The sequence below is a fragment of the Poecilia mexicana genome, unplaced genomic scaffold, assembly GCF_051168715.1.
Source record: "Poecilia mexicana isolate PSO_F unplaced genomic scaffold, ASM5116871v1 scaffold_1, whole genome shotgun sequence".
In the NCBI taxonomy this organism is placed as follows: Eukaryota; Metazoa; Chordata; class Actinopteri; order Cyprinodontiformes; family Poeciliidae; genus Poecilia; species Poecilia mexicana.
The window spans coordinates 16,420,569-16,448,213 of NW_028263370.1; the positions used below are offsets into that span (position 1 = coordinate 16,420,569).

The 27,645-nt window shown below is 38.1% G+C and overlaps 1 protein-coding gene across 2 annotated transcripts in view; it reads left to right on the top strand.

Moving 5' to 3' along the window:
* pkn1a (protein kinase N1a) overlaps positions 1-27,645 on the top strand; it is a 61,860-nt gene that overhangs the window by 3,485 nt on the left and 30,730 nt on the right. Inside the window, exon 1 of one of the 2 annotated variants that reach the window (XM_014986201.2) lies at positions 26,763-27,166. The exons of the other annotated variant lie outside the window; for it this stretch is intronic. Within the exon in view, the coding sequence (XP_014841687.2) occupies positions 27,125-27,166 (42 nt within the window). The 5' untranslated portion in view covers positions 26,763-27,124. Of the gene's footprint in view, positions 1-26,762; positions 27,167-27,645 lie in introns of those variants that run through there. 2 annotated transcript variants of the gene reach the window in all.

Genomic DNA, 27,645 nt, shown 5'->3' on the forward strand with positions numbered 1-27,645 from the left:
TACAATAAATATTGTCATTTTGAGACAAATTTCAACTAATATAATAATGGTATATTAATTATGCCCACTCAAACATACATATTTAAAAAAATGACGTCTAAAGAATATTTATCACTGGAACTAGAAAAAGTTTTGTGTTAATGCACTTATACCCACTCAAAATAAAGAAAAAAAAACTTAAATTTATATTAAATGTTTGCAGTGTTTATCAAAATTCCAGCTTTTTAACTATATTGAACAGGAGCTTCTCTAATGATTGTTTTCCAACTGAAAATTATTGGGCTCATTTTAATTTATCATGTGATTAAATGATTTATTGCTTACTGTGACAGGCCTATGTGTCAGCAATAATAGCTTCACAAACACAAATACTGTTATTTAAAAGCATTCATATTTGTAAGACGTTAATTTAGGACACCATTAACGAAACTAAGTGTGATTTATATCATTAAACTGCAAATCAAAAATGAATTTAATCATATTTTCAAATTTATTGAGATTTATTGATGCTTTCATTGGATAAACGGTGAAAAACAGTAAAACTGACGATCCTGACAATAGTTTTATTAAAACATTAATTGGAATTTATCATAACAATAACATTCTTACCATGATAAGGAATTTATCACAATAAATGATAAACGATACAATAATCACCTCTACCTCTTTGGCTCCTATAATATTATTGCAATATGTTTAAAGGTTTGTTGTCATAATATGAACTGGGGCTCTGAAGGCTCCAGGGTGCTGGTGTTATTTTGCATTTGTGTGCCAACACCAGGCTGATGAGGAGCTGACATTTTCCTGTTGGACCGGTTCTGATCATACTGGCCAGCGGCGCTGTGACTGAGATCATTTTGGGTTTGCCTGTGTGGTTGTGTTTGACAGTTTTCTACCTTGTGAAAGCCTCAGGGTTTGTGTAATTGCGTATGATTAGGGCATAAAAATGTAATTCAGATTTCTTTTATACCAGATTATATTTTCCTGCTTCTTTTTCCAAAAAGAAATAATACAAATGATAGAAAACATTTTCAAAAACTGATCTTTATTTTAATCGTTCCTTCTGTGAGTTTTACAATGGAGAACTTAGTTATGAGAATATAGTCATTATATTAGCAGAAGAAAGATGGAATTTTACCAGAACGCCTTAAAATGACCAATTTCACATAGGATCAGTCTGATTTGAAAAGCCTCATGAATAAAATCAGTATCAGTAAATGTGATTTTGAATCTCCTCGAGTGATTTTATTAAAGTATTTAAGAAGAAATCTGTAAGGGGAGCAAATGGTTCTTCACAGCTCTGTAACCGGTGGGTAGCTTCTTGGAGCGTTTAAACATGAAGCAGGCAGAGAAAGATAATTTATTTGCCCCCACTCACCATTGAATAGCCCCCAACAGAGCCTAACTGCGTCACACATCCTCAGAAAGGCCATAGGGCAGACAGGAATGGAATGGAGAAGACAGATTTCCCTTTTTTCCCTTCTTTTTTTTTTTAAATCATGAAGTATGAAATCGCCTCAGTGAAAGTTGTTGTTTTCAAGAGTTGAGAGATTTTGCGAAACGTACCACATTTTTGCCTCCTCAGACATACATATATAACGAGGCGTTATATGCATGCAGTCAGAGACTCCTGGGAGTCCATAGGAATATTTCCCATAAACCTCACCATGACGTAAAAAGACAGTTATGCACACAAAGTGGGGTTTCTCACTGCTGCCTCAAGGCCATGTTGGCAGGCGATGCAAAGTAATGGATCAAAACACCTGTGAGGGAGACCAGACAGCAAATACATTCCTCACTGTCAACTTGGTCTTCTCAGTTTAATAAAATGGTGTGCTCTAACGGGGCTCCATGCCATGTAGTGGCTAAATATTTCTATCAACCTCACCTTATCTGACTCACTGACTGTTTATTTTAACACATTTGACAAATGTGAAGTTTGTCAAAATGTGTTTATCTGTTCTTTGAATTTATTTGTTTAGTGAAGTTGTTTCTTCAGACATTGTTTTTTTTTAAGTTCATTATACTGCTCTTGACAGGTGGTGGTTACCATAGTAACCGGTGACTGACAGCTCCTCCCCCTTTTTTCTGTTGCCGTCGGTAACTGTGGGGCAGGAGCTGCTGGACTGATTTTCTCTTTTGTTAGAATAAATACAGAGAACCTGAATGTGTCTGTTGTGAAGTCAACCTGCTGAACCTGAGACGAACATAGAAGGGTTGCACATAATCATTTTGGCTTATAAAACATAGAGTAAATGAGGATCATTATCAGGTGTGTAACAGTACCTGAAAGTTACAAAATGAACGCAACATTGACTTCACAAGAACAAGATGAGATATTAATATTAACCTTAAAGAAAATTTTAAAAAGCAAAGCTTAAAAAAAAGGCCTTTATTCTGCATTTTTATTAATTTTTACAACAAACTCGACATTCCTTTTGATCTCTTCAAATCGTAGGACATCGTTTCAACAAGTGCCGAAACGATTTAAAGACAGTTTTTTTAAAGGTTTTATTGGCTCTAATGGCCTTTATTTGATAGTTAATTGACAGGAAAGTGGGTAATGAGAGAAGAGGGAAGACATACAGCAAAGGTCACCAAGGCCGGGAATCGAACCTGCGACAACTGCATTGAGGACTAAGGCCTCCTCCATATGTGGGCTGTGCTTAACCCCTGCACCACCACAGCACACCCAGGGCCGAAACGATTTATCATGATTAACGATTAATTGTGATTTATCGTTTGCTTAAATAATCAAGCAATTTAATAATTATTAACTGGAGTATACAGACTAAAAAGGCAATTTGCTGAAATGATAACATACTCAGAGCAGTAATTAAGCCGAAACTGTACAAATATTATATGCATTTAACATTAAAGATAAAAAACCCCCCTCCTGTCTGCATGTCTTTTATAAAAACAAATCAGATTAATCATCAGAATAATCAATTAATGGGCTAAATAAAATTGCACATTCTGCAGAGTTTTTGTTTAAGCCTCTTATGCAAATTTCTATTCACATTGTTTGGGAAAAAATAGTGGTCATTGTCATTTCATAATTGCACAGTAGTAACACAATGTTATTTTTCCTAATATAGTCAGGCATATATTTTTGAGGCAATGTCAAGGACGGCAAAATTGAAGAAGAAAAACAAACACGACCCAACTTTGCAACTGAATAAAACTTCCTTTAATCTCTTGTGAATCTTAGTGCAGATTTTATTTTATTTTATTTTTAAAGTTTCCCTCTGTTTTTTGGTCAGCTGCTTGACTTATTGTGGAGTAGCTTCAACCGGCTACTTGACAATATGTTTGTAAAAATATGAGTAATAGGGCATATTTTAGCCAGTTTGAATTGGAGATTTACCAAAATGAAGCATTAGCATCAACTTATAAATCAATGTTGATGCATGACTCTGAAGATGGATAACATCTTTAATCCAGGCATTCCTGCAGAAACTGATAGGGCGGTTTTGTTTGTCAGAGTCCCGGATGTTTCAGCAGGTATTTATCCGTCGATCCCTCATTTTTTTATTATTTTTTTTTTACACATTTTGCCTGGGTGACCTCTTGAAAAGCAGCACTGTTGTCAGATGATTACAGCTCAGATGAGACGTATTGATTCGGGGGGTGATGGTGGGAGTGAAGGAGGCTGCTGTGCCGACGATGAGGCCCTACAGGCGCAGGAGCACAATAGTTTGTATTGTCTGATGGTAAAAGCCCAGATCACATTCAGTTCACTGTGAGTTCATTTTCCTCTTCCTGTCTGTGTCATGTTGGTGACCACACCCTCAAAAGCCAACCCAGCTCCCAGCGTTGTCACGGTTGTAAATCCCATTAGTCAGTCTGGATACTGGTGACAGGAAATCTTGTGTTGATTTCATGTTTTCGTCGTCGTTGGTCGGTCTCCTTAAGCTTTTCGTTGTTTTTATTTTGCAATTCACATCTTTCCCTCACTTTAAAATTCCCCAACATTCCCATGACCTCATAGCCACATAACCCAGCATTCCAGTTTCAGATGCACCCTCCACTCCCTCTGCTTCCTTCGCCCCAGACATATACAGAACCCAAAAATATAACATGATATAACATCCTCCTGTATCACCACTGGATCAAGCAGACGAGGAGGATGGAGGAGAGCAAATGGGTCAGGGTGCATCACCCAACCAGACATTTTCCAAAAATGTCATCTGTTTGGGTTTTTTAATCCCAGAAGGGGATTTGGGTTTTACATGCTGAGGTTTTGTCTTTATAGCTGGACATGGTAGCTTTTTGCTGCTGGACTTTTTACTGTAAAAACATGTTACTCATAAAAAGTCCAAACTTTTCCAGATTCATCTATACAGAGCACAAGAAAGACAGAAGGAAGGGAGGTAGGATAGAGAAGAATGGATGAAAGCAATGACTCAAAGAAGATTGAATGGAAGTACACAAGGACAGAGATGGAAAAAAGGCAAAGGAATGATGCCAGGAGGAAAACCACTGAGCAATACCCTGGAGGAAAGGAAAGCAGGAGATGAGGAAAGATAAGGAAGGAAGGTCAAAAATATGGTAAGAAAAGTTTTGGAAAAAAGCAAGAAAACGGGGAAGGAAGGAAAGGATACAAGGATTGGGAGGAAAGTAGGACAAAAGGAAAGAAGCATGGACTCTATTGAGTCTTGTAGTCTAGGGTGACTTACGTTGTTTTTTTTCTGTGTTCACGACACATTTTTTTAACGAATGCGTTAAAGATTAATTTATACTAATGGACATGAACCAAAGATTAAGCATTACTGTGGACTGAAAGCTAGAAGGTCAGAGCTGAAGAAACAATTCCACAGCTGGGTACACACGACCTGTGCTACCTTGTCAGATTTTCCTACAGTAGCACGTCTTTGTGCTGTGTCTGTCAGATTTCCAATTATACAACCTTACATCTTCGAAAAGCAGAAGTAGAGCCTCCTGCGCAACCAAAAAGAATGCAGTAAGTGGTTCGAGGATGGTATGAAATCAACAAAACATTCGCCTTTTCCAGCAGTCATTGTAAGTACACAGAGCAGTAAAACCAGCTGACCAAATGTGCTGGAGATGTACTTGGGTTTCAAGGTGACAGGCTGGTAAGAGGTTGCTAGGTAACAACCTAACTAGGTGAGGGGTTGTGCCTGCTGACTTGTTCCAATCATTCCAGAAGTTTTTCAAATGTTTCATTTTCACCCAAAAAACATGAACTTAATGCCAAAATATCGGTCAGTGGGGTTGTTTTTGTAAGCATTTTGGACTGTTTTTAGAAGCAGTGAAGACTCAATTGGAAGTACAAAAACATGTAAGATGTACATTTTCCAAAACCCTTTAACAATTTCTAAATAAATGCGACTTATATTGCAGTGCGTCTTTAGGATCTTTTTCCTCTTCATCTAGCAACTTACACTCTTGAGCGCTGTATATATGAAAAATACAGTATTCAATGTGTCAATTTTCTCAGACACAAATTTCCAGGCCGTGTAGGAACCCTGTGTACATATAAACACAGTAAGTCCTCTCCCTTGCTTTTCTTTTAGCCCTCATCCTCATTATGCCGGTGCCAAGCGACCCGGGGCAACATGCATCGATCCCATCCTTCATCGCCCAGTTCGGCTGTCCAGTTTTAACAGCCACTCGGTTACGTTGATGCTTTGTGAAGCTGCTGGGGAGCCACAGCTTTAAATGTCTTTAGAAAGTCTAATATCTGCCACAAAACCACCTAACATTATGGGTGGAAAGATTTCTTTTTTGAAGCATTTTTGAGTGAAAATTAATTAACAGCATTAAGCTTTATCACGTCATCAAATTGGACTCAAAAATGGGATTTTACAGTTTTAGAGTCTTGATAACAGAAATGGTTGGGATACGGCATGTTTCCAGTTGGATTTCATGTCAAGTATTTGTTTTTGTGGTCTGACTGCAGCACCGAAGTAAGCGTTGAGTTTTGTGTCCACCTCCCACCATGCCAGCTTGTGTTCCCATTATTCTCCCCACATTGTAGCGTTTCAGTCATGACTGTTCCCCCTCAGCAGGGGGTCAGCTGGTAAACACCTCATTAACAAAGCAGCACCAGAACTCTTAATGGATTTAACTAGGCCTAATTTGTGTAACAGAAAGCAGAAAGTACCAACTAACAACCTCTTTTTAACTCGAGGACGGCTGCTTGAGTGTTTATTGATTTTAGTTCAAATGTTCTGAATTATTTCCAGAAGTAGTTGACGTAATTGATGGTATGAGAAACCATGACGTTTCTTTTTTCTCAGCCATGACACGAGACTATAAACATGTTTATAAAACGTTTAAGCAGTGAAGTTTTTTTTATTATTATTCTCTTAACTTGAAACAGAAATCCAATGATTTTTGCTCTTCCTCCTTGACATAACATACGGACTATCATATATTTATTTACTTTGATGCATAGGCTAAAATCAAATATCAAAACTATGAGCTAATTTCACAAAATGTATTCAACGCCGGGCTGCATAAGCCTATTGCAATAAACAATAAATCAGTTAATTGCATAATAAATTAAAATGAGCTTTATCATTTGTATTTGCGTTAGTTTTTTTCTTGGCACTCTCTTTCTTCCATAGAGTAGATGGAAAACAATGCTTCTGTTTTGGTTCAGTTGTCTCAACTTGCCTCTTTGTTTACAGAGACTTCAGGATTCATTTTATTTGTGTTGCGTCTGTTTTACTTATTTTGGATGTTTAAAACGTTTTCCAGTTCGTGTTAAATGTTTATGAGAAATTAAAGTTTATAGACCTTTGAGAGGGTGTGCTTGCATTGTTATGTCATTACTATTGGTTTCAAAACACAATGACTATCAATTGCAATAACTTAAGGGATAATTTATTGTCCAACAAAATGTGTTATTGTGAGAGGCCTAGAGCTGCATGATATTCTATTATTTTAGGTAAATATTGTGATAATGATCAGTTGAGATATGATTATTTTCTTAACTCATTCTTTCTTATTTGTGCTTCCATGACACTCTGTCAGTGAAGAAGCTCAGAGTTTTTCTACCCAGCCCCTTCAGACTAGTGGCAGTTCAAGAACTGGTGGAACTGCGCATCTGCTGAGCTCATCACATGAATTACTTTTCAGCCCAATGTGCTGAGAAAGATCGTAAACTGCATAAAGGAGAAATGTTGTTGTGTTGGAGGCGGGTTGTCGGATACAGTAGGACCGTCTTAAAGGGACGGAGGCCCAATTTCAAAGCATCAAATTGCAAAGTTATGTTCCACTGAAGGCATGTTTGATGTATACAGCATTTTTATGACAATTGAAGGTAACATAGTTGGTTAATGGTGCTATAAAATGGCACCATGTACCTGGAAAATACATAATACCACCACTTTAAGCTTTGGCAGACTAAATTAGTTGCCTTTAATATTTATCTACTTTAAAATGTGAAAAGATGGTGGCTTTACGCAGATGTGAATGTGATCAACCAGTTTTTGATTAGAGGAATCTGATGCAGAAAGTAACATGGTATGGATGCATTTTTAAGATGGACAAAGCACCGAGAGCCTTTGGAGAGCTAGTATGAGTATGAAGAGTGAACTCAGTCACCTAAATGGGAAATTTCCTCCTCCCCCAACACATTTGGCTTCAGGTGAATTCTGAACGTTGTGGGCCACGCCCCTTTGGTTCCACAATCCCAGCTGCATCGTCAGAGAGCGCAATCCTCTTGTGATTTTATCAGATCAGCCTACAAAGATGTGAATGATAAAAATGATCCATAATGGAGGCTGAGTGGTTGGTTATTACAGGACAGTGATCTGGAAAGGGGGGTGTCAGTCACTCTCAGTTGCCAGCAACAGTTGTGAGCGTAAAGTGATCCACCATGTTGTCCGTCTGTTAACTTTCCCTCCCCTTCTTTCTCTTGGAGCCTGTCTTGCTTTCTCTCCTCCTGCTGTCCAGGCTGTGCAGCAGCTGCTCTCTGTCCCTCCTGCCTCTGCAGACCTCGCCTCCATGTTTACCACTTTGGGTGGCTGGACCTCTGGAGCCGTCCTCCAGTGGGAATATTTACAAGACGGACTTTTTTCACTTCATGTTGACTAAAGGCGATTAGTGATCAATTCAGTTGTAATTTCATGTTTTTTTTTCTATTTCATCTTTTAAAAACATACTTTTTGAAAAGAGAGTAAGAAGTTTTCTGAGATCTTTGACAGCAGTCCAGGCGTCCTTTATCAAAGTTTGTCTTGAAGGGTGTGTGCTCGTCTTAGTGCCGCTTTGTTTGCGTCATAAGCGGGCAGAGTGGCTTATAGGTTATAAATAGGGTATGGGAGTTATTAAAGTCTCCTTCACAAACAATCCAGCACATTACAATAGGCTGGAGATCCAGTTGTGCTGATAACTAAACTCAGGCCTGAACGGACGGATGGTTAGATAGCTGGGTGGAGCTGCGACTCTGATCACATGCAGTAAAATCAATTCATCACACAGGAATACCTAAATATTTGGATTTGACACTTATAGTAATGTTCTAAAGTAATAAATAGTTTTGAATGAAATGAATGTAAGAAGTAAACTAAATGGAAGTGTGTCTTATCATTTGGTATCTTAATGGAAAAGCTCATAGATAATTTACATCTGTTTCAGTGGAAATGGGAAAATTAACTCCAAGACCCTTACCTGCATCTAAGCCTGAAACAATTAAGCAATTAATCACATGATGAATTAAACTGAGCTTGACAATTTCCATTCTGATATTTTTTGTTTATAGATGTGACGTAATCCGTTTTATTAATGGTTTTGGTTGTGTGGTTTTTATTTCCTTTTTATTTACTGTGTTTGGTTGTCATGTTTTATTTTGGATATTTAAAAATATTTAAAATGTCTTCCAGCTCCAGTGTGAAGTGTTTTTTATTAAATTAAACTTTATTTGCCCTTGAAACGGCAAACTTGCATCATCAATTAATTACTTGAAAATGGTCTCAAAACATTACTGCAGTAATTGCTGAGACAATTTACCATCCAGCAAAATTTGTTTTTATCTGTATCAATTATTCTTCTCAGCCTTCCATAAAGACAACCTGTATATTTAGTTTACTCTTATTATCATACTATTTAATATCTCTCAAAATGTGATCACATCGGAAGTTTTTGTTTTTCTTTGTGGAAAATGCAATATGGATGAGCTGTAGAAATGTTCTGCATTATTTCAAGTTCTTGATGTGTTAAGATAAGTCTTTTCTCTTGCCAGTCAAGTTTAATTATTTATCACCTGCCTGATGGATCTTTGAGAAAATCTGGGAAAGTGTTTTTTCTTGAGGGGTGTCAAAGTTCAAATGACTTTATCACATTTTTAGACCTATTGTACGATGTTATCTTGCATGTTTTGCAAGAGCTTAGTTCATTGCAATGAGTTCAACAGTTGATCGCACTGGTGCCTTGCAGCAGGAACATCCTGGGTTTGAATCCCTGGGGTTTTTCTGCATGAAGTTTGAATGTGTGGGCTCCATCTGTGTACTCTGGCTTTCTCCCACAGTTCAAAAACATGACTGTTGGGTCAATTGATTACTCTAAATTGCCATTAGGTGTGTGTGTGTGTGTATGGTTGTTTGTCCTGTCTGTCTCTGTTGCCCTGTGATGGACTGGCGACATGTCCAGGGTGTCCCCCTCCTACCAGTCAATGACAAATATTATTCCTGAGTTTGGGTGATGTTTATGTTTGAGACGTTGGTGCATAAATAAAGAAAGCGGTTGCTCGGCCAATCGAACCGAACTGTAATAAGCTAACTTATGAAGCTAGTTTGAAATGACAGATCAAGTCCTTCTGGAAATTTTATTTAATTAGACCAGTCAAGGGTGATTGAACCTTTTCTGATTTGCCAGGGTTTCTCATAATTACTTCAGCCTGTGTTGTGTTGTTTTGGTCCGTGTGTGTTTTGCTGACATCAAAGGATTCAGATCCTGCCGAGTAAAGTGTTACTGAAAGCATCTTCATAAAAGTTTTATAGCCGCCAGAATCAATTTGTCATGATGTCACAGATAATGAAGCTGAAAACAGGATGTAACTAAATCATGAAGGAAATGTTTTGAAAGCTGTTCCAGTTGCTTACAGGAGGGTGTGATCGCGTCTTTAACCAGAGATGTTTGCCAGAAAAGGTGGAGCTTAAAAAAAACAAATTGAGTCAGAGTTCTTTGAACAGCAGGTGTTTTCAGATGAAACAAGGCGCTGCTTAATTATTTTCCCCATATGCCCACATTGCAGTGTAAATAACGAAACAATATGAAGTCATAACGTGAATACACAAGCCTGTGTTGGGCCTTGATTCTGTTTGTGATCATTTATGAGAGTTTCCCACGGCAGCACGTCATTTCTGCAGTCAGAAATCAGATGTTCTCCTGCGCCGGTTCCCTTATTTAGCACAAAGTATGCATGCCATCTGGTTTTAATCAGCTTCTGCCATCTAAGCATTAATCAGCAAGCCTCACTGCAGCGTGTTGAGCAAACGGTGATATTATGTCAGAACCACCACAGGGTGGTTATCTCATCTAAAGTCGAAGGTGGTTTTGGTGTCTGTCCCCTCTTCACATGCAACTATGGCGACACAAAGTGTTTTCCCTGCTGACACCATTTGTATGTCTCCACTTTGTCTGAAGCTCTAATTAAAGTGAAAAATAAAGTGTGGGCTGCGTGATTAGAGATTGAACTGAAATGCTTCTCTCCTTCACACATAATTAAGCTGCGATTACTCAGTCATCATTCCCAAATCTGTTAAGTAACCTGACTTAAACCAACAAAAAAATAACATGAATCATTTAATTTAAAGAGGATCACATTCACTTCCCATCTACCATAAAAGCAAATTGTTCATTTTTTATTCCTGTCGCAATATTTCCTAGCTAAAATTCTTGTTTCATATTATCTTTTTTAAGTCATTATGGATTGCTCCACGTGAGACGGTGAAAAGCAAAATGCTTTTAACGATATTAAATGTTGGGATATTCAGATTAGGAGCAAATGATGTAACAGGTTAAGCCTGGATGACTTTTTGTTCCTCGTGACTAAAATGGCTAAAATGAAGATGATGGATTTGTTGTTTTTTTTATCAGCTGGAAACCGATGGCTGTCTGTGCCCAAAGAGAAACTGCTTGCAATCATAAGGTTTTGAGTTTGATGGCAGCTTCATTTCCTGATGAGTATCTGTGACCCGTGATAAGTGCCGTACAATTAAAGTCAATGTGATCAGGACAAAGTAAGTTTAATTCATGTATGGTTTTAATTATTCTCTAAAAGATCTGCTCCAGTTAATGTCATCAAGTTGCACCCTGGTTTAAGAAATTAACGCAAACATTTCCATGGCACTGTTGCTACGATTCAAAGTACCGTTAATGAAATGAAAGACGCACTTCATGATCACGGTTACTGGTCTATGTTGGTGCGCCAGTCGCTTTTAGACAGCCAGTCACTGTTTGCAAGACAGAAAGTTTGCTTTTTTATTTATTTTTTTAAATGTCATAATTGCAAAACTGAGCATTTCTCTTGACTGTAACATTAGACTTTCTTGGAAGTTCATTGTGCAAGTAAACAGAAAAACATGTTAAGCAACAGACTGCAGGCTAGCCAACTCTAATCTAACTGCCCTGATATCTGCTGGTGTTTTTCTTATTATATAAAAAATATATATAAATGAAACCATAAAGTTTAAAAATCAACAAAACAATACAAAACAGTACCTATTTTCTACATAACACACTTAATTCATATCTACCCGTTAGTCCCAGAGTTACACCACAAGATTCAGAACAATAAGCAATTATAATCTGCCCAACAACTGCAAGCAAACATTTTCTTTTCTTTTATGTCTGAAGAATGACTCAAGTTGCACAAAAGAACAAAGACTTCAGACTTTGTGTCATTTAAGCCATTTTTTTGGCTTCACATTCCTATAAAATAATGATTGAAATGTTTCCTCTCATCAAAATCAACCACTTATAATAGAATAATTCAAAGATTTGAGACCTGACTTGACAAAAATAACTTGCAGACATCTCAGGTAATTTATGGTTATTTTAGTATCCAGGCCACAATATTTGTTTGATATCTTAGAAAACCTAGAATTAAACATGAATTCAGTGAAAACGAGACTCATACAGAGTCTAGAAAGTCTATTGAATATGTCACTACAATGTATTTGCTTATATAAGTGGCAAACATAGAATCTCGTGCCCAAGATGACGGATACTACGGCTGGATTATATTGCCATCTAAAATGGTATACCACATGGAATCATGGGTTTTAATTTAATAAAGTCAATGGCAACTTTATTATGATTGAGTACAGATGAATTAACATCTCCATATTTTTCTTATGTTGATTTCCAGTCACTAGAAGATAATACAACTCTAATTTGTTATGCATGTTACATGCTATTAAGTTGCAACTGCTATTAAAATTCTAATTTTACTATCAAATTGATTTGATTTCCAGCCTTCAGCAGCAGTTAAAAGTTCATCCCTGACTTGCGGTGTAGTTTAGCATTGTCTGGTCTGATTATATCTTAAAAGATGGGATAAAAAAAATCCCCACCATGAGCCAGTAGCATCTCTGTGGCCAAATAATCACCGGTGCGTTCTCAGCTTGTCCCAGCAGGTCTCTAAAATACAAACAGGCAGACTTGCTGCTCTCTGCTACTGCTGCCACACCTGAGGCCAACTGTCAACGCTGTGTATGCAGTGACACACACACGCACACACACACTCTCAAAGCAGAGCATTCCCAAAGGCGTTGTTGCGGCATGTCAACATGCACTTTTCTGTCTTGTTCTTCCGTTGAATGCCCCACACAGAGCCGCAAGCTAGCAGTCGCTCACAACTGCTCCTGGAGCACAAATGCAATGCGCTCCATCGCACGCATCTTTCCCAACACACTCTCACACACACACATTGTAGCTACTAGGTTCACATGATGAAACTTGCAGCGTGACTTGCTTGGAGTCAGCTGTTAGTCATGGCTCCGCTGAAGCAACAGAAGTCGTATTAAAAAGCGATCGAAACTGGTTAGCTTCATTGTTTATTCATCTTCAGACATACTGTGGAGAGTAAGTATCAACCTAACACTTTATTTCCATTCCAACCTACTAAGGAAGAGTCACTTCACATTGGGTTGAAACATCTTGGACACGTCTTGGTCAAAATACCACAGTGTTCAACTATATTGGTGGGAATTTCCATTCCTAGAACAGAGTGAAAATAAAAGTCTAAATATTGAATTTACAGATGAAAGCACATATTTTCATACGCCTAATAAAAAGAAAAAGTATATTTTTCTCTGTTTGGAGTTAAATCAGACCAAACTTCTCTTGTTTTTAGGTCGATAAGAATTACAGAAATTTTTTATGTTTGCTAAATGCCAGAAAACTCAGTGAGAACAATTTATAGAGATTTTTTTGCAACTTTTTTTTTGTACAACTCTGTAAAAAATTTAGACCACTTTAAATTACCAGTCTGATTTTACTTTTTAAAGGTAAATGTTTGAGTAAGATGAACATTGTTCTCTTATTGTATGAACTACTGATAACATGTCTCCGAAACTCCAAGCACAGATTTAGTATTTATTAGCAGAATATGAGAAATGATCAAAATAACCCAAAAAACATGCAGTGCTTTCATGAATATTATTCCTAATGACTTATGACTTGATCAGTGTCATTGAAATAAAGGTCAGCCTCTGTTTTTATGTCGTTATTGAAATAGAGTTTTTAGTTTTTTGTTAAATTAGTGTTTTGTTCTGAAACCAGTCCAGTGTGAGAAACGGTTCAAAACAAATATTTTACTCTAGTTTATTTCTGCTGCAGAATGTATATCACTGTCATAAGACATCATTAACAACAGTAATAAATTATGTCATGGTGAATTGAAACAGTCTTTTTTAGTTTGGTTGTGTTGCTCTTAGCTCCATATGTCATGTTGGAAAAGTTTGAAAACTTTAAAATTTTTTAAAAGTTCTTGAATTTTACAATGAGGTGTCCATATGTCTTGCACAGAGGCCAAAATCACCAAGTTGAAAGCGCTCCAGGGCCACAATTTATATTTTTTATTTGTTAAAATTACAAAATGATTTTCTTTTCTTTTTATCTCCTAGACAACTAGTTGGCATGTATTTTAATTGAAAACATCAAAAAAGGGTCTCCACAGTTTCCTAACTTGTCAGTCAAGATTTCAATTTCAGTTTATTCCCAGCAGCAAGAAAATAACTGTGACTTTCTGTGTAAAACGTCACTGGAGTTTTGTGGTTCTACTTACTACGTCATTAAAATAAAAGTAAAACGTTGGTTTTCTCCCAAAATATAAATCTGTCATTGAAAGTTTTATACAAAGAGAAACACAAAAACTCTCCATCTACAGCAGTAGTTTAAAACATTCCTAAATTGCGTACAGGTGCCACTCAAAGCTACTCATGCGACTCTTTCATTTCACTCCGCTTCTGTTCTTTTATTTAACTTTAAACTTAGGGGCACCAGAAATGCGGCTTGTCGTGGCTGTGAACCCTCAGCCTCATTCTCTCTTCCCTCTCTTGCATATATATGGTGTGACTGGCTTTTGCCTGAGGGCTGCAGGATGTGCAGAGGCCTTGCGCTCTTTTCAGAGCGAACACGTTTTGAAATGCGCCGAGTAGATGTGTGCCGCAGACCATTCCAACATCAACGCATGAAGCAACTCCTGCAGCTCATTATTATATTTGGTTTGGTGACGTTTAGGGTTTTAAATTTGCTGCCCTGCGTCATGAACGTCAGACACTTTGCCAAAAGTGATCAGAGTGAACTGTTCTCCACCCGCGGACTTGAGCTTTGTTGCGACCTCGTCCCCTCGGTGTCTCTGGTTCCCGTCTCTTTGGCAGCGAGTCGGGCCTCCCAGCGTGCGCTCGCCTGCTCTTTTATCCATCGGTCGCCTCCTGCTCTGTGGCCCAACCGGCCTCCCTCCCTCCTCCACCTGTTTCTTTATCATTTTTTGGCATTCCTTCTTTCTCTTCCGTCCCTCCCTGCTGTCTCTTTCTCCCTAGCTGTCCACCTCCTCCAGTCAGTTGGTCTCTCTCTGCTCATAGGCTTCCTTGGCCTTTGCCTCATGGGGAAGGGAGTTGTTTGGCTCTTCTCTTCTCATCCCTCCCTCTGTTTGCAGGAAAAAATGAAAAGATGTATCAGCAAGGGAGCTGGAAAGAAAACAACCAGAGGAGACCAGAGAAGTCAGCATGAAAGAAGTTGGATTTTTAGTCTTATTTCATAAGAATTAGATGTTTTTGTTTGTCACAAATTGAATATTTTTATTGTTGAATGTTTTTCCACACACAAAAAAGTTCTATAGTTTCAGGTGGTTTTTAAGCTAGTGCAATATGTTTCCTATCTTTCCATGTATGTTTGTCTGTCTAAATGAACATATTATGTCGGTCTAAATATGAGGAAATTATCTCTAAAACGTTCATAACAGCCTGGCTTTGCTGAAGATTGAATTGGGGATGGATCATTTGTAACGTTGCCTTTTTTTTTTTTCCATCTGTTTTACTTTGTCCCACATAGACTGTATGTTATTACAGCTGAATTCCCAAAACAGAGCTAAAATGTTCAGCTACGTAAATTAAACGCATCTTATTTTAGCTACAAACCTGAGTGACGGTCTGAGAGAAAAGTTAGAAGTGATTAAATACTTTAACACAGTTTAAATCATGTGCTCATCTCTGCTTTCCTGTCAAGTATCAACAAAACTGGAATGCATGAAAACTTTCAGGTTTAAAGTGATTGGTGTGTCTGTAACTGCTCAGCTGTCGCCACAGTCTCACCTTGGAGGGAAATGTTACACACCTTTCCTGCATAAAAGTACGTAAAGTCTTCTCCCTAGTCTGGTTTAGATCTCACCAGAATAGATCAAGTGACATCAGGATGAGCTGCACTCAATGAGTGCTTCATGTAACAAACATCATCATGAACGTCACTTAGCTCAAAGTTATTAAAAAAAGTGATTGCCTCATGAATTAGTTCCTTTGAATGCATGCACAGCATTGTCTCAAGGTTTTATTGATGAAAAATAAATATGTGCAGCTTTATGCTACTGCTAAGCATAAACCTACTTCCTCAGAGGTTCTTCACTTGCAGATAAGTCAGAAATATTAGCTGTAGTCTAAGTGTAAGGTTTGCTTAACTGCGAGTATGAACTCTGACAATGAAACCATTGTACATCTGCTTTATAGCTATGCAAATGCTGGCTGCATTAACAGTTAAGCTCAATATTATACTAATCTTTTGTCTCCTCGCTTCTTTGTGTCATATGAAGGAGAATCTTATATGTATATTCAACTGAAACTGTGCATTTTAACACTACCAAGGAAACAATGCAGGGGTGTCCAAAACGGGCCAGAATCCCAAAGTTGGAAATACTCTGGGGGCCATATGGTCTTTCTGACCTGATATGCAAAAATAATTATTTTTCATATGCTCATTAATTGATTAAACATGCAATATTGGGTTACACTTTATTTGATGGGGTGTGCATAAGACTGACATGACAGTGTCATCAACATGAAGGAGTCTTTATTACTGGTGTCATTCAGCAAATAATGACTCTTTTAATGCAAAGTTGCACTAAAGATTGCATTGAAAGTCCATTAAAAGTGCCAACTTTGCATTACAGTGTCATTTTATTTTTCTTCAAAATAATGCAAAGTTTGCACTTTTTATGGACTTTCAATGCAACTTTTAAAGCAACTTTGCATTAAAAGAGTCATTATTTGCTGAATGACATTTCATGAAACCAGTCACCTAGACATTCATCAAGACTCCTTCACGTTCATGACTGTCATGTCAGTCTCATGCACACCCGGTCAAATAAAGTGTTATCCAATATTTTAAAGAAACAAAGTGACAAATTTTTTGTCTTAGTAAAAGGCGGACATTTTCTGAACTTTATGGGTATTTTTTTTTTTCAGTTTGTGAGGTCTAGAAAAACTTTTATTCTATACTTGGCAACAAAAATGAAAACTTTCTTTAAAAAGAAACTATTAATAGAATAAATGTGGTCTTTTTTTAAGGAAAGAGTTGCTGGTTACAATGAAAATAAAATTAAAAGGAAAAACGGCTAGTAAAATAAATTTTGTGCCTTACACTTCTCATTAAAGAAGAATTAAATTTGTGAAGAATTAAATTCTCGTGCTAAAAATGATAAAAAGTTCCCGGAGGGTCAAATTTTTGTAGCATTCTCAGTGGGCCACACAAAATTGTTCCAAGGGCCACAAATGGCCCCCGAACCACACTTTGGGACACCCCTGGTTTGGGGTAATGTGATTAAAATCAGTTATTATTCTAATCTCTGACATGCAAAAGGTGATTGTGAACAGCGTTTTCCATATATGACCCTAATTTAGGCACGATAACTGGAATATTTCCTTATATAGAAGCGGGTCAGCATTAAAGACCTGACTCGAGTTTCCTTATCGCATCGCAGCCTGAGGTCTTGCCTTGTTTTTCCTCCCCACCCGCCGTTCCTGCCAGGTTGGCTGCTGTCACCACTCAGGCGTCTCAGGAATGCCTCCAGATGTTTTCTCTGACTCAGCCAAACTCTTTCCTATCCTGTGTTCATAAACAGCAGCTCTCAGGAATAGTTCGGACTTGGCTGTTAAGATGTAAGAACAGAATCTCTGAAGGTATTGCACTTTTTTAACAGGTTGTCACAAAACTAGATCGTCCAGCAACATTGGTTCAGAACTGCAGCTCTCTTCAGTGACGACCCATTTCTGTTCGACTAAGACTTGAACGCAGAGGGGAAATCCAGTTGTATTAGATGGTGTGTGCAGATCTGGAGAGCTGCGTTTCTTTGAAGCTTATCTTTCGACGTACCCCAGACCTGTCAGAGCGATTACACAAACATCGCTTCTGAGTGCAGAACACGTAAAATCTGAAGCAGGAAAGCTCCACTGAGCTGATAGTTCTGCACTAGTTTATATCATGACCTGTTTGGGATTTAGTGTTTATTTTAACCTCTAAAATAAAATGTGTATTTTATTTAACACTGGAAGTAATCACACCTGCAAACTGGCTGAGCTGGCTAACCTTCATCTAAAATGTCACCACAGAAATGGCCAGCAATAGCTTGCAAAACAATGTTTATAAGTAATTTATTTCACTGAAAAACCAAATTATATACTAGCTGCACAGTTATGTATTTCAAATATACAGTACCTATAAAATGTCATTGTTAAATATGATCTAATTGTCATTAAATCTGTTTTCACTTTGACATTGTTTTTTTATTTTTTATTATTAAATAAAATAAAAATTGTTTGATTTTTGTGAAACATCCCAAAATGTTGAATACGGCTCTGGAGAAAATGAAGAGCCCACTGAAAACCACCTGGTTTTTCCACCAAATACTGATTTCTGAACTCTTCCTGAGTTAAAACATTAGTATTGTTGTTTCTAAATGAATATGAACTGCAGTGGGAACACTTTTTTCTTTTACACACAGGTCACATAATCAGCAACCAGATGTTGCCACTGGTTCAAACCACGAAGAAGAAATCTACAGGAAGTAGTTAGTCATGGCATGGCTCGTTTTTCACGTGTGATTTTAATTGTGTTTCCTATTTAATGGAAACACCTCAATAGTAAATTTATTTTTTCAACATTAGCGGAATATTGACAAAGTTTTGCACGTAGTTGTATTGACAATTTTTCCATCATTGCATTCTTACCTCTATTTTCCCTCCATGTTAGTTTTCCAAAAATGGACATATGGCATCCATCAAGGGCAGCTAGAGGCCAGTGAACTGTTGAATATTTTTGGTTATGTTGCACATGTATAGCACACAGTGTGGTGTCTTTTTTGGGAGTGACTGACAGCAGTGGAGATTGTCGGCGGCTCGGCGGGGATTGGACAGTGACTGACGGGTGTCGGCTCTGTTCACTGAACACGTCTGGAGCAGACGCTGATGGACGGGCGACCTGCTGTGCTGAACCCCCTCCTCTTGCTGCAGAGGAGGAATCGATAGGGCTGCTGAGAATGCCAGCCTCAGCAGGTTTATTCTCATTGGATAATAGAAAAGAAAGGGGGTCTCTTTCCGCCCCCAGACTCAATGTGACTTTAACCTTCCTCAAAGATTATTCTAAGATCGCTTCCACTCCTAATATGTGGCTCCATGTGGTTCTTGTTTTTATTTTATTTAACTTTTATTAAAGCAGGTTGTCACCATCTTCAGTTTCTCTTAGTGTCCTGGCTCAGTCCTTACCAAGGTGCTTTTCTTTACCTAGAGATGCAGTTTGAATGATTTTCCCATTTCCAGTTTTTAGAAAACTTTGATCTGCTGAAATATTACTTTTAATAACTTGAATAAAGGTCACTCCAACATTAAAATGGTTTTTTATGTATGAAGACAGCTGACGACACACTGCGTGTGTTGGATCACAAGCGCCATAGAGATCGATGTTACGATTATTTGAATACAACATTATATCAGTATCTTTTATTAGCAGCAAGCAAAGTTAGCAGAGCTCACTGCAAACATCTTTTTTTTCTCTTTGTTTTAGCTTAAAAGCAATCAGGGTTTATACAAGTCATAAATAGAATGATTCAGTTACATCTGTAGTAATTTGTATAGCCAGCCCACATTCATCAGGCACATTTTTAGAGAAGCGGTGTGTCACCAGGCTTCTGTCATTTTTCACCAGATAAAACTCAAAGTATTTGAACTGAAGCTGTTCTTGGAATGAAAATTTTCAGATGCTGCCATTCTCTATTATTTTAACAAAACAGAATGGTTTGGAGGTGAAACGAAAGACAAACATTTCAGTTGATGCAGTAAAACGTAAAACTACAGTGGACCCTGGTATTCATGGAGGTTAGGAGCCGCCTGTGAATAACTAGAATCCTCGAATACCTGATATTAACTATAGAAGTGCTTATACCTATTTTAATAGTTTGAAAACCAAATGTACCTTAACATGCATTAATACGCACATTGGAAACTGTTTTAGCACTATTTCAGAAACAAATTGTCTTCCTTATTTCCAGTCTCGAGGGTTCAGCCAATCAGTGGCAACAAAAATAAATGGTGCTCTGGGATTGGCTGTCTTCCAAACAATAACCAATGGCGTATCTCAGTTTCCGAAGTTGCAGTTTGTTTGGAATATTTTAGATGCGCTCTCGGAAAAAATCCGCAAATTGGCAAATTTTCCAAGAATAATTTGGAGTCGCCACTGAAAAATATAAAAGCAGGTGAATCCGTTAATATTGAACCGCAAACAAATGAGCATTCACTTCTTTGCAAACCCTGACACTAGATCAATAAAGAGCAACGAATTAGCACTTTCTTTTGTATTGTAGCTAATAAGACTACAATAAATACGTTTTTATTGAAACAGACATTTTTTTATCCACATCTCTGAAGAAACTTGATAAAACTGGTGTTAACCAAAACGTGGTGCTGTTTCCAGTCTGTTTTCTTCGACTGGAATGACGGATCCAGTGCAACATGTGATGGGTGTGACCCAGACGAAGCTTCAAAGCACGGATGTTGCAATGCTTCGAAGAAAAGTCCCTGGGATTTGGTTCAATTTGTCCGTCTGTGTTTGCTTGGCCTAAAATAAGTCCTTCAAAGCAGAACAACAAAAGCTGTTGCATTTGTTCTGATGGAACCGAATCGATGCGCATTAATAATGGAATAAAAGTTTCAGTCCGGCCTTATGGTTGTTTCTCAGTTGACTTAATTTGTGATGTTCATGCCTTAATTCAGGTGAGATTCGAGTCCTCCTGGATGTTTGCACAAGAAAACTGCTTAGCGACACAGCAGGGGAGGACATGCTTTATAGGAGGAGGAGGGATGCTTATGAAATATACCCATCTCATGTTCTTCCCCTGGGCATCCATTTGGCATGCAGTAAACAGAGGTTTGTTTGTCTTTTGCGCTTGCCTTTTACTCCAGATTCCACTCAGCTCTCCATGAGGAAGATGCCGTTTCTTTCTGAGTCCAGCTCCTCTGTTCAGACAGTGACGTTTTCAGTGGGTTCCTTTGACCTGGAAGCGATTGTTTACGTGCCCCCATTTGCAAAATGTTGAAAAACTCAACATTTGGTCTGGTTGGTCTGTCTTCCTTATGAACAGTAGTGGAGGACAGTTTCTGTCCACTCTTGCCCTATATTTTATCCCCAGTGTGGCTGCTGATTCATTGTTGTTTTCTGTCTTGTTCTGCCTCTCTCCCCCCCTCTCTTCCTGTCCTCACTTTGCTCTCTCTTCAGCCTCTTTCTTTTTGTCATTAGTGACTGGACAGGCGTCCCGTTGCTCTTGTACACTTTAAAATAATGAGCCAGTGAGTTTATGCTTTGAGGCAATTTTTTCATTTTTTTTATTTTACTATAGTTCTTGTCGGGACTCCATCCATGTGTCGTCTCACTTTTCTTCTCCCCATCAAGACAGTTTACTTGACAAGAACAGGAAGTTGTATTTCCCGTTGGTTCGACTTTTCAGGAAAATGACTGAGAACTGTAGACGTCTGCAGGAAATGACCTACAAGTTCCAGTAAATAAATTAGGTTGAGTTTTCTTCTGCTGATGTCATTGCCTTTGGGACAAAACGGCAAAAATAGCAAAGTTCTCCTGTAGCTGGAACTAAAAGTTACAAGATGTTATGGTGAGATAACTTTAGATTAGTCTAATTCTTGCTTCACAAATTGAAAGATTTGGGAAATATGTCTGTATGTTATCTAAATACTTTTTTTTTTTTGCACAAAATCATTCTTAGGTCATGAGATTTTAGTCTGGCCAGTTCTGCCTATTTTGAGCTCCTTCCAGAATTAGATGTTTTAGGTCGTCTTGTCACTTTAAATCCAAATAAGCTGCTGCTGGCCTTGCAACCTAACTCAATATTCCACTCTGTACACGTGAACGTGGCTGCGAACAGATGTGCAATTGCACAACCGCACATTTATGACCCTGAGTCAGACCCAGAAGCAGAAGGAGAAAATGTGCATGGACTCATGCTGTTCATTGTAGCCAACAACAAAACATGTAGCGGACCAAACGGGCTTGTCTACTAATAATGAAGTGGGCAGAGCTACTCTTGGGTTTTTTTGAAACGGTTTGTTTTCCAGGCACCAGAAAACATTGAGTCATTGCCAGAAAATGACTAGGTGGTTTTGTTCTCACTTGGTCTCTTTCTAGAAGTAGAAAAAAAATGTGGAAAAAGGGAATTTTGCACAGTAATGTCCCCTTTAATGTTGGTCTGATATTGATTTTGGCTCAGATTTTTATCAGTGCATCTCTAATGAGAAGTCTGCTTTTTGCCAACAGACTACTTTCGAAAACAGCTCTTCCTAGTTGAGGGAAATTTGCGAATTATTAAATCTCTGCAGCCATTACAACAATTGGGAATGGCATTGGTAAAGATATTTAAAGTATGTGGCGTACACGTCAAAGACTGCAGAAAACAAATATTAACAGAATAGCCCGGTTTGATGAAATAAAGAGAGTTCACAAAAAATGACTGAGTTGCTTCATAAGCATCATTACGTAAGGACAGATATCTGGGAGTATCTGTAATGCTTTAGGCAGCTTGTTGTCCTGCATGGGTCGCAACAAACTACACTTAATTTGGATTCCGGTACCTTCTTATCAGAACCTCTTCAGAGCGGCTGCAGCTCGACATGCATCATTAGGTTTTGGCCCACTTTGACCCTGTTGGTGGTTCGCCCCTGCTCCTTTTCTTGGATCACTTCTGGTTGTTGCTGCCCGCTGCAGACTGGGAATATCCCAGCAACAGCTGTGGCTTTGGAGACAATGTAACCCTTTCATATCTGACTTGACTCAAATCCTTACAGCTGCCCGTTTTTTACCGCTTTAACCCATTGACTTTGAAGAAAAAATGCTCTGTGTATTGGGTAACCATGATATGATGCATAATCTGTGTATGAGAAGGTCATTTCTGCTCCAGTTATTTGTAATATTGTATCTTAGTATTTGTTCTTTGCTCAGGCTTTTTAATCAAACTGCTGGTAGGAACAAACTTGCTTCTTTCATGGACTTAAAATGTAAAATATCCTTGTTGGTCACAGTAACCTCAATTGTTTTAATCATTCAGAACATTTTATTCAACATGTGCTATCAAGTTGGGAAAATTAAATCCACCACAACTAAACATCTTGATTATTTCCAAGACTTTAATAATCAGTGGACTAATGCGACAAAAAGTGGAAAGTTTTGGGAGATCTGTGTCCCTTTTACATCTGGTGTAAAAATAGCACCATTTAAAAAAAAAAAAAAAAACCTTATTCCCAGAGTCAAACTTGTTGGGGGTAGTGTGATTGTCTTGGGATATACGCTACTTTAATATTAATTAATGGACCAGTGAGTTCAGGAAAATCTCTAAACATCAGTTTGTGACATTAAGATTGAAGGTGCTTGGATTATACACCAGTGCAATGGACCCAAACACACAAATAAGTCCACTATTGTATAAGTCTAAAAAACAAACAACAAAATTAGGATTTTAGAGTGGGCTAGTCAAAGTCCAAACTGAAATAAAGATTCTTTATTGTGGCCAGAAACAGAATATCAATGCTCGAAAACTTCCCACTGTGAAGACTTAAAGAAATCCTGTTCAAATTTCTTTATATTGTGGAAAATGTACACAAAAAACATAATAAATGCCTCATATAGTCAACAACCAATAACAGAGATCTCATTTTGTCAAGTACCATCGTTAAAATCATCAATGCGCCTCAAATATATTGGTCAATAGTCCATCTATTATGGTTCAAAAGCGACTCTTAACAAATGGGTTTTTAGTCTTAGTTGTTTTAGTGAATTATTTATAAGCATAATTGACTATTGAAAGTCTGCTTTTGCATTAAATCATAGTTTTGTTTGATCTGAAACATTTAAGTCTGAGGGGGGAAAAAAAGCAAAAATGGAAATCAGAGGACTGGCTGTTTTTCATGGCACCGTGTTGTAAACCTGTTGTGAAATCAGGCAGTCGCTGCAGTTATTTTCTCAACATAAACACAAATTATTTGTTGCTAGAAAACCTTTCTGTCCGAGTTGAATTTTAAGCACATAGTAACTGAAGACATTTGATCTACACCCCATACTACTTCTCTTTTCTCCCTCCTCTCTTTCTTCTTCCTCCTCCGTCCAATACGGGCTGCAACTTCTAACTCAGACAAAGGTCTTCTGTCCTTCCTCTGTCACATTAAAGGCGACCCATCGCTGCTCTCAGGGCATTTTCACTTGTCGTCACAAGAGGCGCAGATCGCAGTCCTCCAAGCTTGCCGAGCTCAGCGGCCTTGCTCTCACAGTGACATGTTCTCGCGTTTCACTGGAAACTGAGAGGGGCTTTGTGTTCGTGTTCATTAAAAGTGAATATCTCCTCTCCTATTTTTGTCCGTGTCGCGCACGCTTGCACAACTCTGTGACCTCTTTGTGGGGATCTGGGCTCCGTGGTCAGCCCAGTCGGGGCACGTCAGAAAGAAAAATATTCAAATATTTCACTTTGTGTGTCGTTCCTCTCTGTCCGGCCCCAGGCTTCCCTTCGCCACACACAGTCTGATTGAATTACACTCTCTTGGTGCTTTTATCTATTGAATTAGGCCGGCATGGCCTCCCTGAATACTACGGCTGAATGTTCTTCCCCGGGCAAACTTACTAACAAGATGCATGAGATTCGCTATTCATGCCGAGTGGATGTTGCCGTTTTTGTCTTCCACGTCTTGAGATGAACCTGAAGTTTGACACTTTTACAACAGGGGAAGCAAATCAGAGTAAAGCTTCACTGTCCCAACCACCGCAGTGACTCAGTTGAGTGATTTGGTCTCGCCGCCATGTTGCATGTTTGTGTCGGATCACTTTCTGCAAACATCTGCTGCTGCCGACACGTCTGCAGCAAACGGGTCGTGGAAGTGGCAGGAGGCGTGTTCCCACCAACTGGACGATTTAAGCCTGTTGAACTGAATACAGTCCAGTTTTTATTCCTTTGTTTTAATTTGTATGTTTTTATTTCCTTTTTTTTATTTTAATTATTGAGGTTTTTTGAAAATTTAGCATTTTTATTTCTTTTTTTTTTATTTTTTTATCTAGAAATATTTTTTTTATTTTGTAGTTTTAAACCACCATTTCTTTTATTTTATTATATTATTTTGGCTTTTTTTCAAATTGTTTTTTTTTTTTTTTCAATTTAATTTGGCATTTTTGTCTTCTTTAACAGCTGTATTTATTTCTTAATTTTACTCATTCATTTATTGTTTTTATTTAGAAGTATCTTTTTAATTTAGTATTTTAAATGGTCATTTCTTTTGTTCTTTATTTTTTACTTTTTAAAATTTTTTAATTTTTCATTTTAATCCTTCATTTATTGTTTTATTTTTAAGTATGTTTTATTTTATTTTTTTATTCTAAGAAACATTTTTTAAATCTGCTTTCTATTTATTTTTTGCTTTTTAAAGGTTGTGTTAATATCTGAGTCACCTGGCAGGCACATCTGAGGGTTGGTGTAAAACATGTCCTCCAGTAAGAGTCTTTAAATTCAGCTTGCATTGAGTCATAATTTGAATGCACAACTTTTTTGGTGAACATTTACATTAAGATACATTCATAAAACAGCTGAAGTCATTTATTCTTCCTTAGGTCCTTTCAGCAGAGAGACAGCTGGATTGTAAAAGGCAGCCACAATTTCTCCCGCTTTAAAAGATGGATAAATTCAGCTGGGTAGAAATACTTTTGTTGTTTAAAAAAAAAACTGTGATGGTGTCAAACGAGCGTAAAAAACAGCCCAAATAACCTTTACTTAAAAGGCTAAGCAACACATTGCTATATTTGAATTTGCCACCTCCTCCTGGTATCATATGAAGCAACAAATGTGCTGGTTTTAGTGTAAGACACTTTGACATTAGAGCAGTTTCACCACAACAGCTAAAAGAAGCTGATTTTCTGTCTGAAGCCCTCGTGGCCCTAAATGTACCGAGCCAATAGCTGCCTTGAACATGTTTCGGCTACAGGAAGCAGTCTTATAGTTTATTCTGTCACTGAGGGAAGTGATTGGTCCTGTCTTTATCCTCTGCTGCGACAGTGGTGAACGTTGTCACGTTGTCACCTGCCAGCTTTATCAAAGCGCTAAAGTTGCTTTACTGTCAAAGAACGTCCCGTTTTCATGGATGGAAATGGTTTATGTTCTGCTTTTGTTCCTTTATCAAGTGAAACCAAATAACAGACATCACATAGACTCTTGTTTGTAATGATGGAGGCTTCTCTGGTAAGCTGTCAATAATGATCTCTTGTGTTTTGTTCGATATTTCAAAGTCGTGGTCAGAAAATGGCTCATCTGTTCATTTTTACTTTCAATAAAGCATTTTTTTTATCTTTAACTGGACAATTTTCAGTTTATAAATGTATCATTTGTAATTAATTCAGCACATTTATGTCAAAACAGAAATGTTCTGATCGGTATCGGCTGATTCCAAACCTCAGATGTCGGTATTAGAAGTGTAAAAAGTGGATCGGTGCTTCCTTACTTTTAAGAACATAGGAACCCATTATTAGGCAGTTTGCTCCACCCACAGCCACTCCTGTAGACATTTTTATCACACTTTTTCATCTTTCTGTAGAAGTGGAAGCTTGTATAAAAGAGGAAACAAGTCATCCAACTAGCAACATTTATGTCTCCCAATATTACCGCCTGGCTTTGAGCCAGTGTTTGGAAATCTCATCCTTCTCTTGTTTCTGTCCTTAAGATAATATCAGCGTCTCAAGTGAGAGCAAAGGAAAGGTCACAGTTTGGACACAAACAGTGGAGTAAGACTCCTACAGGCCTGATGCAGCAGTTCCAAGAATGATTACCAAACCCTCTAATGGGGAGCGGACGGCTGTATTCTCTTTATCTGACTCGCCACTGACAGCAGCAGAAATTGCAGAGGAAACAGGAAAGGCCTGAGCAGCTTGGTGTTGGGACGGATATCCTCTTTTGGAGGCGTTCCCCTCCTCTCTCACTTAACTCTCCCTCTCTTTATCTCTTTTTATCGAGTCACCCTCCGCCAGAACATTTTGCTCTTGGTGCGGCATAAACCGCCCGCCTGAGCGTGGAATCGAACCGCAGACATTCGTCCCTCTTTTGTATCTTTGTGGACTCGTCGGCTCTGAGTCGGTTATGTGTTGGCATGGGGACGAGGAGGATGAGGACAGCTCCGAGGTTGGTTGGATTTCTACTCGGTGATGATGATTCGGACTACGTTTTTGCGTGTTCCTGCCTTGATGACGCTCCACATTTTGATTTTTTTTTTTTTTGCTCAAAAAAGACAACTTAGGACCTATATTTCACTGGGAAGACCAGTTTGGTTAACCCAACAGAGACAGAATCAGAGGAAAAATCTGAGAACAATTGACAGCTTGGACCGTTGTTCACCTTTCTGGCCGATGAGCCAATATAACAAATACTTTTTTTAAATTTGAAATACTATGAACACCAGTTGAAACAGATTTTTTTTCACTGATGCTTTGTTTCTGATTCAACCTAACTGGCCTTTTCCTCTCCTTCCCCCATCACTATCTCCCTGCCTTTCCTCCCATTACTTCCTTATCAGGCTCACCATCTCTTCCTCTTTGCTCCTCCTCACTCTCAGCTCCACACATTAACAGGTTAAAGAGGATTAAATCAGGATTAATCAACAT